At 37.5% G+C, this 16,021-nt stretch overlaps 2 protein-coding genes across 3 annotated transcripts in view; one reads left to right on the top strand and one right to left on the bottom strand.

The window, feature by feature from the left end:
- The window catches only part of LOC127946276 (E3 ubiquitin-protein ligase HECW1), a 63,794-nt gene extending 57,449 nt beyond the window's left edge, over positions 1 to 6,345 (bottom strand). For both annotated transcript variants that reach the window (XM_052542740.1, XM_052542741.1), the window contains exons 1-2: positions 6,211 to 6,345; positions 1,701 to 1,779 (exon numbers count right to left, since the gene is read on the bottom strand). In XM_052542740.1, coding sequence (XP_052398700.1) covers positions 1,701 to 1,727 — 27 coding nt within the window. In that variant the 5' untranslated portion in view covers positions 1,728 to 1,779; positions 6,211 to 6,345. The remainder of the gene's footprint in view (positions 1 to 1,700; positions 1,780 to 6,210) is intronic.
- Positions 6,346 to 12,663: 6,318 nt separating this feature from the next.
- On the top strand, positions 12,664 to 15,080 carry LOC127946275 (uncharacterized). Its single transcript, XM_052542739.1, has 3 exons — positions 12,664 to 12,702; positions 12,838 to 13,322; positions 13,426 to 15,080. Exons 2-3 carry the CDS (start codon positions 12,842 to 12,844, stop codon positions 13,929 to 13,931), a joined length of 987 nt encoding a protein of 328 aa, XP_052398699.1. The 5' UTR covers positions 12,664 to 12,702; positions 12,838 to 12,841; the 3' UTR covers positions 13,932 to 15,080.
- The last annotated feature ends 941 nt before the right edge of the window (positions 15,081 to 16,021 follow it).

Here is a 16,021-nt window from a genome sequence, read left to right as displayed (position 1 = left end):
TGACATAATGTGAGAAACAAAATGACATAAGAAGTCTTGTTTTATGAGAAATTGATAAAAAAAAAAAATGAAACGAGAACAAATATGTCAATTAGTTCAAACAGAAAAAAGAAAAGTGAATTCAAAGGGAAAACACATAAACTCACATCCTTTTATTCATTTTTCAGAAAACAACTTAGCTTTATATGCTCAATTAGCATCTTCGAGTAAATGTATCTTGGTTTAATCATCTTTAGATATTTGTAATAGAAAACAAAACAGAAATACAGAGGACGAGATTCATTTCAGCAATGCATGCAGGCATTTAATCCCATCTTTAAGACCGTTTTAGGCCTTCATTTGTGAAAGGGTGAATTAAGACTTTTTAATTCCTGCAGAAAGCCTGGTTAGAGTTTTATACACAAGATCATCAACCATCTTTGACTTCTTTTGACACACAAGCCCAACATCACTATGCCCTAAAGAGTTCAGCATTATCAGAAAGGTGTGATGTAACACTACACAGCTGTCAACATATCTCTGACACACACAGACCTTAAAATAGTGAAGCCTCTGGAGCTGCTCCACGGTAAACGGAGATAGAGAGTGTCACAGAAAGCAAGAAGACTTCAAAACAAGCCCAAAATGACACAACACTTATCTCCTCTGAGGCAAACTCTCCCTTCACAGCTGGAAAGAACAGCGCCTTCTTTACCCTCAGAACACATTTGGGTCCATTTGACCCGGAACAGACATATAATAATATTTGCTAATTCTATTTTATTTTTGTATAATATATAACCATTAAAAAAAATAAAAAAAATAACAACATTTAAGTCTGGTCATTTTTGACAAGGGTCCGTCCCAATTGGTGTTAAAAACAGTTTTTGTAAAATTATCTATGAAGCAACATTAGACGAACCACCGCAATGTGAAAAATTTACCACTCTTTTTATTCTGAATGTGAAAGCTCTTGCAAGTAAAATTAATTCATTTGGTTTGTGTTTCAGAGTAATATTTATGTTGAGAAATAAGTATGACAATTGGTCAAAATAACAAATGTTTTCATTCTGGGTTATTCCACCAAATATTGATTTTGTAACTCTTTAAAACATTGCTTTTGTGTTTTCTAAAAATTAATATAAACATGTCTGAAAACGTGGCATATTTTTAGTTATTTTGACCAATTACATTTCATGCTCTTTATTAAAACATTATTATTTAAAATTAGGAAGAAACGTCATCAGTAAATTACAGAATAAATGAAACGAAAAATACAGTATAGAGTTTTCACATTTACTCAGTTGCTGGTCAGATTGCTTATAATATGGTTTTAGTTATACAATATTAAGTTATTTTATAAAATAACGATCCTTCAGGTCCAAACTGACCTGGAATGTAGAAATCATACACAGATTTTCGATGCATTACGAGGGTATACTTGAGTTGAGTTGCTAAGCTGGTTTATTAAGACTTGGAAAAACCCATTAAAATAATCAATCCATCCACATTGAAATGATTCATTAAAGTTAGGACAGATCGACAAGGTGTCTGTCAGTGGTTTAAGATTTACTAAACAACATCCATGACATAACAGTCCATAGGTTCACATAAAAGCTTTAAAGTAAGAGTTTTGGTCATGATGAGTGAAGGCAGTGAAGATGATGGTGGTAGTGATGAAGGAGGAGTCAGAAGCTGAACGAATGAAGAAGAGCACTGACCTTTACACTACACAGGTGTAGCAGCATAATGATTCACGACTCAAAGCACATCAAACCCTGAGGAGAAGGTCAGGAGTTACTGAAACGGCATAAAACAAACCCACTGAGCACCAGTCAGTCCTTCACTCTCAGTGCTGCTGCAGAGACACAGCTTCAGATCAACATTAAACACTGTAATAATAATAATCAAAATCAAAGCTGCATCGTCAAATAAGAAAGTGCATTAGAATCAGAAACAAACAGTGAAAATACATCTCTTCACAAATATAACAATACACACCCCAAGCATTATCCAGATTACAGTAGAGCATCAGAGAAGGTCTCGTGGGAGACTGAAACAGGGAAAAGAGTGAACCAATCCTCTTTCTTGTGCCCTCATGCACATCAGGATTAATCAGGATTTACACTACCGTTCAAAAGTTGAACATTTGGTAATGTTTCTGAAAGAAGTCTTTTCTGCTGCATTTATTTGATCAAAAATACAACAAAAAAGTAAATATATATTTCATTTATGCATTTAGCAGACGTTTTTATCCAAAGCGACATACAGTGCATTCAGGCTAACAACTTTTACCTATCATGTGTTCCCGGGGAATCAAACCCACAACCTTGAAAGCACAATGCTCTACCAATCGAGCAACAGGAACACACACGCACACACACACACACACACACACACACACACACACACACACCCACGCGCGCACGCACGCACGCACGCACGCACGCACGCACGCACACACACACACACACACACACACACACACACACACACACACACACACACACACACACACACACACACTCTTTGAAATAGACTTTGTTTGTGACAGCGTATTTGCAACCTTGCCTAATAAAATCTTTCATGTATTAAAATTAAATAAATTTGACCGGTAGTGTATCTGCACACAAACATCAATTTCCATGAAACACAGGCAGAACTCTGAAACATAAATTAGTTATTTTGTTTTATGATAATTTAGTTTTTGATGACCATATATTCTGAACATTCATGCCTGAATTTGCATGTTCCCACCTGTAAGTTAAAGAAGGTAAACGACAGCCACATCACACATTTATTGCAGAACATTATAGGGGACTTCAGTGGAATCTGCCAATGCTCTTTGTTTAAAGGTGCTAATAAAACCAATGATTTCAATAAACCTGATTATTTCTGACACGTAAAACCTGTGAAACATGACAGTAAATCAGTGAAATCGACTGACTGCTGCCTCTGTGATGGATGTTATTGAGCTGAATGATTATCATGTGATTAACACTGCTCTTCCCTCAATCTCAGTATTACTGCAACTGTCCAGAAAACACTGTTCACCAAAAAAAAAAAAAAAAAAAAAAAAAAAAACACACCCACACATGATAATAGAGAAAAGAAAACAAATATATTATTATTATTTACAGTTACACTTTAGTATAGAGTACACTTCTCACTATTAATTAGTTGCTTATTAGCATTAACATTATAAACAACAGCATAAACATAACCAGGCATTGCTAAATGATTCAATCTTTTCCGTGATGTTTTGTGAAATTACACTGAAAAAAAAAAAAAAAAAAACAGGTGTAGAAACTGACAGGAGGACTAATCGACAAGAAAAGAGCTCACAGCAATCATTTCACTGCGACTAGAGCTCAATCTTATACCCTTAAATAGACTGGATTTCTTTAAAAGCCTATTTTAACCAGTCAGGATGGGTTAAATATGTGTAAGTCCCGTAGGTTAGTGATTAACTTCATGTGCTGCAGTGCTTTTCCCTGAGCTGAGCATGAGCTGCTTTTATAAATTATCCTCATCTCCTGTATAATTAATATTTCTTTAAGCGGATGAACTGTTCGTGTGTTCTCTGATGGTCATATTTCAAGCCAAAATCTAAATAAGATTATAAGTAATTGCAATATTTATGATCATGGTTATTAAGCACATTAAACCACAATTTCAAAGAAGTGTCCAGAAGTTTGAGTTTCCAAGTCTCAGAGATTTCTAATCACTGTAACATGCAAGTATAAAATGAGAATTAGAAAAAAAAAGCATTTGAATAAATATGATTTTTTTTTTCATTTATTTGGGAAATAAATATGAAAAGAGTCTTACAATGCAAAAAAATAAATAAAAAAATAATAAATAAAATAAAATAATAATAATTCTTCCAAAATGTACTTAATCATCTTTAAAATATATGTATTTGTTGTTGTTGTTCTTCTTCTTTTTATTTAGGAAATTATTTAAAGAAACAAAGTGACAATAAATAAACAATAGCTAAATAAAATGTTAAAAAATTATTATGTACTTTAAAAAGTATTTATTTTTATTATTTTTACTTGATTTTTTTACTATTTCTGTTACTGGTGCATCGTATGCAGTAATATTTATTCAGTCATGTAAAATATTGTAATTTAACTGAGCCAGTTTTGGAACAGTAAGCACATTTTAGATTTGCAGATAATTATTATTATAATTATTATTTATTTATTTTTTCATGATGTTACATGTAAAGTTGATGATTTAAAGCATGTATTCTTTTACAAACAGGCATGGGTTGTGAAACACAATCATTCTCATATCTTCATCTAGGCAGTCTGAATATAAATTTCCATGCGAAACCAGAGACAATCCAGTAGGGATTTGACAACAAAGATCCGCAGAGGACAAGAGAAAGACGATGAAGATATTATTATGTTAAGCATATCTACACAAGCCCCCGGTGACCTCTGCATCTGTGAGAAGAAGCAAGACTAAGGACAAAAAAGGCTTTTGTGGGTTTGTGATTTCTCAGCCATGTGTACAACTGAACATGAATGAAAACACACGGACGATTCACCAGAGACCAAAGGATCTCCACATAACAAACATGAATTGTGACCTTAATACTCCACACTATTTTTTTTCCATCAAGCCACAACAAAATCTCTGAGTCTTTGGAATCCTGTGCATGTGGGCTATTATAGCAATTATGAACAGCAATAAGAGAGCAGAGTGAAATCAAACAGGGTCACGGTGACGAGAGGTATGTTGGGAGAGCCCTGAGCGCAGGAGTGCGTAGTGAAGCATGACGCCAGCATATATAGGTCAGCTCCACTCATAAGAAGAGCTTATGAAGTTATCATACGCTCCCTCTGGCACGCTGTGCGTTTCCCATTAGCTTCCATCATGAGCTTTCAGAGAAGACAAAGTATTTTCATTAGTTCAGAGTCCGCTGTGGCTTTCTGTAGAGAATGTAGAGTCATGCAGCTAACATAAATGATAGCATCTGCAATTCTCAATAAGACACAACGTCAGAATATTCTCTAAATCTAAACCTAAATATATATGCAAAAAATGTTTAAAGATTCTTAAAACAAGATACACTGAGAAGCCAAATTATAAGACAAAAGAGGTCTTGAATTATTGTAAGTTAAGTGAGGTTATAATTAAAACATGAACAGATCTAACAATGAGATCAGAAAAGGGAAAACATTTCATAGCTCACTGATAATTGTTCTTGTTTTAAGCATAAAACTTTATTTTCACTTTGAGGATGTCAAGAATATTAATAATAATAATAATATAACAAAATAAATATTTTTTATTTACTATTACATTAAAGATATGATAATTTGTATTTATTTATTGGTGATTGCAATCTTTTTTTTTTAGGCTGTGGTTTAGTCTCTAATAAAACACTTTTCTATAAATGTCTGCGGTGCCCATTTAGATCGTTAGGTTAATGTGTGTGTGTGTTTGATGAGGAAATGCATTTACCAAGCCACCGCCGTCCCAGAGTGGCCAGGGTTTAATACCAGCACGTCTCGGGCCTGTTTGGTGAACCTCATGAGTAACCCTGACCATCAGTCCTAACCTCACATCCAATAAAGACCAAACCCACTGCCTCGTGAACCTCATAAAGCCTTCTCATAATCAACAGTGTGGCATCAGGTCCATACTGTAGTGCAGCAATAAACAAATCTTCTATTTTTGACTAAAAGGCATCATTCTGGTCTGGCACACAGCTAATAACGGTGAAGTCCTTACATCTTACCACAGTTCACACCATCAAGATGAATTCAAAACACCCTTTTTTTATAAACATTAGGCCTGGTTATTGAAATATGGCATTAGTTCATCAATCCAGCACATCTGAAGTGCTTGTGATATATAACAGACAGCATCATGTTCAAATGCATGTCAGCATCACTCCGTCATGCGCTTCGTGATTTTAGGGAAGAGAGGAAAGCTCAATGACAGAGAGAGAGAGAGAAAGAGAGAGAGAGAGAGAGAGAGAGAGAGAGAGAGAGAGAGAGAGAGAGAGAGAGAGAGAGAGAGAGAGAGAGAGAGAGAGCACCAGTCGCACGGGGTAAAGAATTGCATTAAAATAAACCACATACAGATGAAACACAATCGAGCTTGATCAAGCGACGTCTCTAAACGACCGATTGACGTCTGCGGTGCGCTAACGGGTTCTTCAATGCACACCTCCATACACGGACAGTAAAGCGCGAGCTCAAACACACCTACCTGGGACAGCACGAGCTGTCTGTGAATCATACTCCAACTCCAGCTGCGATGCTAAAAGCCAAACGCGATAATCCCGAGCAGAAAGATCCTGTGAAATCCATCTCGAGCAGCAGAACACGGAGCGCACTCTCTCCCGCATCAGCACCGCGGACAGCAGCCAATCACCAGCCGGCATTTCTTCAGCCTCCTGCCTGACTCCTCCCACAAAACATCATCTCTTATATTTGCTGCCAAGAGGATCTGTGCCTGGAAGTCCTGAAAAAACATATTTTCTTCCCCAAAGAGAGTACATTTATACTCAAATCGGCATTATTATTATTATTATTATTATTATTATTATTATTAAATACATTCACTATAATCTGTTAGAATTAATAATGTACTGTTTGTTAATATTTAATGCCATCAATTGACTTTTGTAGTAATAGTGATAATAATGTTAATTAACTAGTTTAATTTACAAAAAAAAAAACACAATTTTGAATGTAAATTCTGTTCATGCACAGATCTCCTGTTGAAAAAACTACACATTGTTTAAAATGTTAACATTTTCTGCATCATGACAGGAATAACAAAGATCTTATTCGGATATGCAGTGGTCTCCGCTTTAAATAAGCTACTGTTATTGTACAGATGGACTATTGCTGAAAAAAAAAGTGCACCGTGGCACTTCAACCTCTATATCGCCACCTGTGGTTGAAACATAACATTGCATAATATTGCAGTTTTACGTCAGCACAGATGAATCTGATGGTTTGAGGAATTCCACCAATCAGGGGTAAGCTAGGAGTCCTCTGATATAATTTCTTGTGACTGTAGTGAAATTTCTCGGAGCATAAGTGCTTATGAGATTCTTTGTATTTCATAATCAGTAAGGACAGATTAAAAAAGTTAATAAAACTAACAATTCAGAAAACAATGTGGTGTAATATCTAAAATGTGAAGAAGGCAGAGCTGCCATAATGTGGTTACTGAGGAACTATAACTAAAAAGTGCAACATAGACCTCTAGTGGCCATAAAACACTGGCATGCATCATGACAGAACTGCAGGTGTGATATAATAATCAATAATCGACTGCATTCATAGTACTACATTCATACTGAACAACCCAAAGCAATTTACGTTGTACACATTTAAGATGCAAGTGTATAATCACAAAGATTCTGCCTTTATTTTAAATAAATCTATAGATTGTTGTGTGCCCACTACATTTGGACAGTGACAGTCTTACCAATGTAGATGGCAAAACTGAGCTACTAATTGCAAAAAGTTCTATCACACCCTCATGGTGTCAGATTGATCTTTTTGCTGTTTTTCTATACAGAAGAGTTGTTGTTTGCTTCTACTCTATGAACCTTTCCTGTTTGCACATACTTAGTTATACAAAAGCTAAACTTACCACGAAGTAAAAAAATCCTGAATCGCATTAACCTGAGAAACTACATGCCATTGGATACAAGCCAGTTCTGCTTAAGACCAAAAAGAAAATGTTAAATATTAACCCCTCACTGCACACTCTATGCCCAGGACTATCTTTAGAAAATAGATTCATTTTATGGATACCTCTGTGAAAGTGAAATGCATGCACAATATTTTTTTAAATCACAGATCACAACTTGTGTTGAGAATTCAAAATATTTTTGAGAGTTCAAATCTTAAAGTAACGGCTCACTCCTAAAACATAAATTCAGTCATCAACCTCTAACCTCCTTGACAGTAGAAACTTGGGAGAGGTTTTCAACTCATATAACCAGAGCAGAATTTGTTAGTAGCTACAATATGTCTAGGTCTTTTCAATCAATTTAATTATTTTAATATTTATGGAGCCTTAGACACAGCCAAACAGCATCTGAATTCCGAGCAGTTCAGAGAATTTGAGCTTCAAAAGTTTTTGTATTCCATTCGACTGTAGATAAAACTTTTTTTCTTTTATAAATGAAAACGTCACAAAATGTACTCAACGTTAAAATATCGATCACATAATGTAAATAAGTAGTCAGGTGATTTCATCAGCCACAACTTTTCTGCTTTTCTCCAGCATTGCTCCAGCAATCAGTTCTTATGGTCCTGCAGTTAGACCTTACTCATTCTCGTGCGCGCTCCCGCTCCGCGCCTCCGCCTAAAGGTTTCGATCAGAGTAATCAACGCGAGAGACTCGAGAGAGGAGGAGCAGAGAGGACAAACTACTGACCTGATCAGGATGTCAAGTTCAGGTCAGTTTCATCTGTATATATGCTATTATATTTTTGGATTTGTTTACCTAGTTAAGCAGGGGCTGAATTTCAGCGCGGGATTGCGCATAACATTCCGTCCAGGTTTCACTTTCAGAATATGTGAAATTCCCGGAAACACTGTAGCATATACAGATTGAAGCCAAACAGATTATAACTGCAGTTCAGTAATTTTAAAACTTTCTGTGAGACATAATTTCACAAACAGTGTGAGTAATTCACCAATACATCGTCCTCTCTCTCTCTCTCTCTCTCTATGAGAAAAATGCTAATTAATATAAGATAATAGATACTATAGCATATTCAATATTAAGATTTTTCTATAAATGCACTGATTTAAATATATATTGAAATATATTGATTTTGAAACCACACACTGCAGCACAGACATCTCCTGTTTTCCTAAACCACGTGACCCTGAAGTGGTAGGATATAATGAAAGCAAAAGTACAGTGACAGTGAAAGTATTTGGGGAAAACTTGGGGGATTTCTCATGCATGTGGGGTATAAAGCATCTATGCTTCTTCCATTCCATCAGACCATTAACAGATCTGAACAAAAACATCGGACATTTCGACAGACTAAGGCAACTACAGGTACAGTACTTTGATTGTTTTGCCATGCTGTGAGAGCAGTTAAAGTTAAAGTGCAGCTTTAAATAGAAATGATTGTATACATTATTTTGCTATATAAGCTACCTTGCTTTTGAGCTTTGAGAGTTTTAATCTGCAACCCTCTTATTTTAAAACACAATGCAGCAGCTGCCTACAATCTTAGACAGCTACAAAAAGGGAATGAGTAGTTTGTTATGCTTCAATTGTTGATCTGTCCTCAGCCTAAAAAAAAAAAGCTCCACTCTTTACTAAAATGGTCAACCAGTTTAAATGAAAGTGTTAATTTGCACTGCCTGTCATACCTGTCAACCCTCACATTTTTCCTGGGATTCTCCCAGGTTTAACCTTTCTATCTTGCTATCATCTTATTGAAATATTTACAAAAAAAAAAAAAAGAAGCTGGATGGAAATGCCAATATGTGCATAGATTTTTAAAAATGGGAATAAAAAGTGCATTTTTTAAATCTGATAAGAAGATATTACTTATTACTTATTATCATTTATTGAATAAATTCCTTGATGTGCATCAAGAAAAAGAAATTAGATTTTTTTCTCAACAGCCAATGTCAAATGTTTTTTAAATAATTCGGAAATATCTAAGTGAAAGACTATCATCAATTTGATTTTGTATAATTATCTCCCAGAAGTGACGCGATTGTGAGTCATCCAGCTCCAAAAAAAGTGGATCCACTGGATCCAAGCATCCTCTCTCATGATCTCGAAGCGCGCTCCGGTGCTTCTTCAGTTCATTAGGAGGATGATAAATCTCTTGGCTCTTCAGGCCATGAACAGCCGCCTCTGAGCATTCCTCTCGCGAAAGGAAATCGGTCAAGGAACTGCTCGAAGTGGTTACTCGCGCGGTGGACAGGTTACAGCTTGACTGGCCACACGAACAAGAGACCTCCAAACGTAGCAAGCTGGAGGGTAGGTTTCTGACCTCCATGATGAGCTGTCGAAGTCATGGAGCAAACCGTATACTTCCCGCATCTTTGGGCCCTTGACGTTGACTTTTTCAGCTATCGTGGATGCAAAGTTGCGGGGGTATTCGGAGATGCCTCGGGTTGAAGAGACACTTGTGAGCGATCTCTCGCCCGAATCTGCATCCTCAGTTAAGAAACCTACTCTCTGTTCCTCGTCCAAGAAGAGAGTCGGGCTATTACAGCAAATACTTCCTGATTCCCAAGAAGGGTGGGGGAGTGCACCCAATCTTGGATCTTTGAGGCTGCAAACCGTACATACAAAGTGCTCTAGTGAAATATGTTAACCATCAAGACTGTCATGTCACAATTTCGGCATCTAGGCCGTGTCGTCGCAGACTGCTAATGACAGATACCTCCGTGATGGCCTGGGGAGCGGTCTTGGATGGCCACCCAGCTCAATGGGAATGGGGGGGTCAACAGCTCAATTGGCACATCAATTGCCTCGAGCTGATGATGGCCTGATTCCTCCATCATTTGAGGGGCTGTCATGTCCTAGTACGGGTAGACAACACCAGGTTACATTCCAGGACGTTTGAACAGACAGTACCGACTGGGGAATGGAAACTCCACCCAGAGGTAATGAAACAGATTTGGAGAAAATTTTACGAAGCAGAGGTGGATCTCTTCGCCTCCCATCAGACAGCACAATGTCCCCTCTACTTCTCTCTGAGTCACCCACCCCACTGGGGTCTGGATGCGATAAGGCACACATGGCCCAAAATGTGCCTCCAGTTTATTTGCTCACGGGATCCTTGCCAGAGTTCGCCAACAAAAGTCTTGCCTCTTACTGATAGCGCCACGTTGGCTGAACAGAGTGTGATTCTCTGAGATAATATCGTTCCTCGACAGCTCGCCATGGGCGATTCCGGAGAGGAGGGACATTCTGTCTCAGGCAGGGGGAACGATATTCCATCCCAGGCCCGACCTGTGTAATCTTCATGTTTGGCCCCTGAAGGGTAACAACTGAGGAACACAGGGCTTTCGCCGGATGTTATTGATGCCATTCTTAGTGCTAGGGCTTCCTCCACCAGACAGAGTTATGCCAGTAAATTGGGTGTATTTGACAGGTGGTGTGTGGTACACAATGAAGATCCAGTCAACTGCTAGATTGCTTCAGTTCTGGACTTCATGCAAGAGAAATTGTCAACAGGCACATGCCCTTCCACTCTTAAGGTTTATGTGGCCACTCTTTCGGCTTGCCACACCTTGATTGACGGGATGACACTCAGGAGACACCCTCTCCTCTCTCGCTTCCTTCGTGGGGCCAGACAACTGATGCCTACAGTGAAAACCAAGATGCTTTCTTGGGACTTAGCTATAGTTCACTAGGGTCTGGTTGAAACACCCTTTGAAACTTTAGAATCAGCGTCTGATAAAACTTCTGACTCTAAAATGGTTTTCTCATGGCAAAAGGGGTGCCCCGTTACAACAGATCTATGATGCGGCAGGTTGGTCCTCTCTGCACACATTCATAAGATTTTATAGTTTGGATGTTCATGCTACTCCGGGCTCTTATGTCCTTGAGTCAACATCACAAGCTAATGTCTGAGGCCTTCTTGTGGTTTTGTAGCACACCTGCACAACCTTAGGGGTCCAGGCATTTTTTCAAGCACGGCAGCGTGGGTATTCTCATTACCATTGCATTGAGTAGTGCATTCGACTGAAGCTTTCTAAAGGGAACGTTCCCGGTTACTTAACTGTAACCTTGTTCCCTGAGAAAGCAGAACGAGATGCTGCCCTGCGTTGCCATGCTGAAGATGTCCCAGGACTGCTCTTCAGACAAAATGTCCTGTTGATGCACCTGTAGCTTATCTATTTATAGCCCTGTGTTGCGGGCGCGCCCCGATGAAGTCATCAACCGAGGCTATATTACCACCAAGTCAATTCTATCAATGTGTTACACACATTATTCACAATAATAAGATGTTTCCCAATGCGCTGAGAAGCACAGCATCTTGTTCCGCTTTCTCGGGGAACAAGGTTTCAGTCAAGCAACCGGGATTGTTATTGCATGTGTCTTCTGCACTCTGAGTCTCAATTCATTTATTATTGAGCTTTCTCCACTTGCAGAAACTATATATATATATATATATATATATACTTTTCCCAGGTTCTCAAAAAGTGATGATTTCATCCTCCTGAACACATGTGATGGATATGGTGCTGTAATCAAACATGTTTTGTTCAATGTTCTAATTTGTACACAGGTTAAATTCACAACGGTGTTCAACACCAAAACACAACCTCTACTTGAGTAGGGATTTACTCACATTAAACACACAAAGATAAATAAGTGTAGCAAGAAACAGGTGAGAACAATCAGACAGGGGAACAGAAAACTAGAACACAAGAAAGAACTACTAACAAAAAGATTTTTGACTGACTGTTATCATGTGCTGATATTGAGAAGAACCATACACTTGCGTAATATTGCTAATCCTTGGCTAACTGGCTCACTCAAATTTTTCTTTATCTCAAGGTTAAATATCTTTGAATTTGTTTTGAGTTTTGAATTCAAATTAAATAAAATGGTAATACTTGCAGTTTCTTCAAAACTTTGTTACTGAAGTCTACAGCACTGTTTTATCAAGAACACTCAATATCATTCATATATCTTATTTTTGTGTTTTCTTACAGTTGAAATCAGACAGTTCCACTTAATTGAGTAAGTTTAATCCAGTCTATATTTACAAAGTATTACTTTTATTAAAGGTTAATTATGGTGTATTATTGATATGATGTTGTTGTGAATTACAAATTAAATGTTTTTTTTTCTCTTTCCTTATCTTCAAATTGGCAGTGTTATGGATTTGCAGTCTATGGAGACAGTTGTTGAGTCTCTAAATGAGGGAATAGTCTCTATCTGTAACATCTACAAGTCTCTCTTGGATGCACGAGTTGATCCCACCACTGGCATGTGCTGTAATTATGAACAAATCAGGAAGCATATTATCCATGCTGAGCGTTTCCTGGAAAAATCAGAGACAATGATTAAGGAAAAACTTAAATATTTAGAAGAATGCATGGAGCGACTTATTAAAGAAAAAGGAAAAGCTGAGCAGCAGAACAAAGAAAAAAGCAATGCAAAGGAAAAGTTACACATAGAGAAGAACTCTGCTGAAGAATCATTAAAGAATTCTAAAGCAGCTTTGGAACAGGCTGAAAAAATGGTAGCATTGACAAAAGATGAGCTACAAAGGCAGCAAGCTAGAAAGAACACTGGTACAGGTGTAACAATTGGAGGTGCTGTACTGGCTGCAATACCAATCTTCGGATGGATTCCTAGTGAGAAATCCTCTCTTATCCACTTCTAGAACTTCTTTTATCATCTTTTCAATATTAATCAATATTTGTGGCTGATAGGATTCTTGCTTTCCACTAGGTATAGTAATGCTATCTGTGGGAACCAGCGAAATTGTTAAGGCTTCAAACGCCATCAGCGATGCTGAAAATGAGCTAAAAAAACATGAGTCCCAGGTGAATGAGAAGAGCATGAAGGTGTCTGATTACCAATCCAAGATTGCTGCCATACAGAAGGAGACTGAAGAGACAGTTAAGTTGATAAATACACTGGAGAAGGAGAATGAAGAGTTGAAGCAGCATCTACACTTCACAGCTGATATTCAGGAAACGGTCAGGAGAGCTGTGACCCTTCTGACTGTTCTTAGTGGAAGAGTCACTGTATTGGAGAAACAGACTAAGAGCTTCATCATCTGGGAGCCTGTGATAAAGGCCATGGAAGATGTGATGGAGGCAGCAGAAAAGGTTGTAAAGAATCAGTTCCTTCGTAGTCAGGGTTTACAAGAATTCATAAATACTTTGAGGGATAATGTTAGAGAAATACTGGCTTTATGCAACTCTACCAATAATTCTGAACTTGACAGCTATTACTAATCATCATCTAATTAATACCTAGAAACCACCTTAAATATGCAAGAGGGGCAAAAGACTGAGACATTAAAATACAAAACATGAGATATTTGATAAAAAAAAAAAAGCATGGCATAACAACAAACAACTCCAAAAGTGTTATAGTTAATCAACAGTGCATGTTTAAGTCTTTCACACACACACACACACACAAATGAAACAATTATAGCTTCTAATAATTAACTAATTATGATTAATTGCTACTATTGCTACTATTAATTCATTTAATCAATCAATCAATCAATCAATCACCTTTATTTATATAGTGCTTTAAACAAAATACATTGCGTCAAAGCACTGAACAACATTCATTAGGAAAACAGTGTCTCAATAATGCAAAATTATAGTTAAAGGCAGTTCATCATTGAATTCAGTTATGTCATCTCTGTTCAGTTAAATAGTGTCTGTTTTTATTTGCAATCAAGTCAATGATATCACTGTAGATGAAGTGACCCCAACTAAGCAAGCCAGAGGCGACAGCGGCAAGGAACCGAAACTCCATCGGTGACAGAATGGAGAAAAAAACCTTGGGAGAAACCAGGCTCAGTTGGGGGGTCAGTTCTCCTCTGACCAGACGAAAACCAGTAGTTCAATTTAAAACAGCACAAACTGTACAATGTAAAATAAACCTATTAGTAATAAGAATAACAATGCCGAACAAAATTAACAACAGACTTGAAAAGGACTGCAATGCCTCTTTTGGTCTGAATAATCATTTAGATAATTAAAAAAAAAACACTGCTAAATGACCTAGATAACATTCATTATGTTCGCAAATTATTGTGCGCATATAAAAATGCAGCGGGTTTGCTTAATAACACATTATTCTAAGTTTTATAAATCCTATACTTGAATACCTATAATATTTTTGCTAAACTAAGCAAAAACATTTTGAAAAGAAAACTGTAATCCATCCAAATTCCTAAAGGGTATGTTTTCTGTCAATCAAAAACAAATACAGCACTGTATTGTATTTTTTGCATGTTCAGTGTGCAGTAAAGTGCAAAGCAGTTTGTTATAGCACTCATGCTTGTCAAATTACATTTATTTACAGATATATAGTGCTTTATACAAAACAGATGGTTTCAAAGCAACTTCACAGTAATAAACTGTGTCAATTCATGGATAATAAACAACTTAATTTTCTGCTTCAATAGTGTCATTATTCAGAACATTTTAGTTCAATGTTGATTCAGTTCAGCTATAAAGCATGTGCACAGATACTGTAAGAGTATGGACAGTATGCATATTCATTACATATTTCTTCTATAAATAAAAATTCTAGAAGGGATTGTCTCTCTCTTAAACCACTGAATTTTGATTTAACATGTAAGTCAAAAACAATTTTTTACTTTTGCATTTGGGCAGTTATATCAGGACCATTTCATAATTTGGTCTGTACCTACTTTACCCAAAGGCTCATAAATCCTAAAATAAAACTCAAAACTCCACAAAACTAAGTCAACTCATGCATCATATGAATCTAAACAAGCATGGAAAACTTTAATGGAAAATGGACAAAAATTTGCACAAACAGTGCTTATATATTAAAAATATATAAGGTGGAGAGCTGGTGGCTACAGGGGAATTAGGCAGGGGAAAATAAAAACAGAAGTTAAAAACATCCAAAAGAAGTGAGTAACTCCTAGGTATCGCTCCGATCCAGACGAGGACGCTGCCTCATCTGAATCAAATCCCCTCAGACCCTGCTTACCTCTTCGTGACCCGCAATTCCTCTTGCCCCTGCCCTTAGGCGGGGGAGGAGCGTGAGCCGCGACACTAGCCTTCTGCGCCCGTCTTCGATCCTCAGATCTAGATGGCCCAGGACCCCTTTGCTGTTCGTGCTCGGACCTGGACCTTCGTGGAATGAAGGATTTAAAGGCAGCTGAGCGCCCTTGCCTCCCTGAAGTTTTCGACCACCATCTCGACGGAGGTACCGAAAAGTTCAGAAGGCGAGACCGGAGCATCAAGAAGAAACCACCTTTCTTCCCTCCCGATGTCTGCCAGGTTCACCCACAGATGTCTCTCCATTACCACCATGGCCGCCATAGACC

Source organism: Carassius gibelio, chromosome A24 (assembly GCF_023724105.1).
Source record: "Carassius gibelio isolate Cgi1373 ecotype wild population from Czech Republic chromosome A24, carGib1.2-hapl.c, whole genome shotgun sequence".
Taxonomy (NCBI): Eukaryota; Metazoa; Chordata; class Actinopteri; order Cypriniformes; family Cyprinidae; genus Carassius; species Carassius gibelio.
Note: the sequence above shows the minus strand (reverse complement) of the source record. Positions and strands in the feature narration are given on the sequence as shown.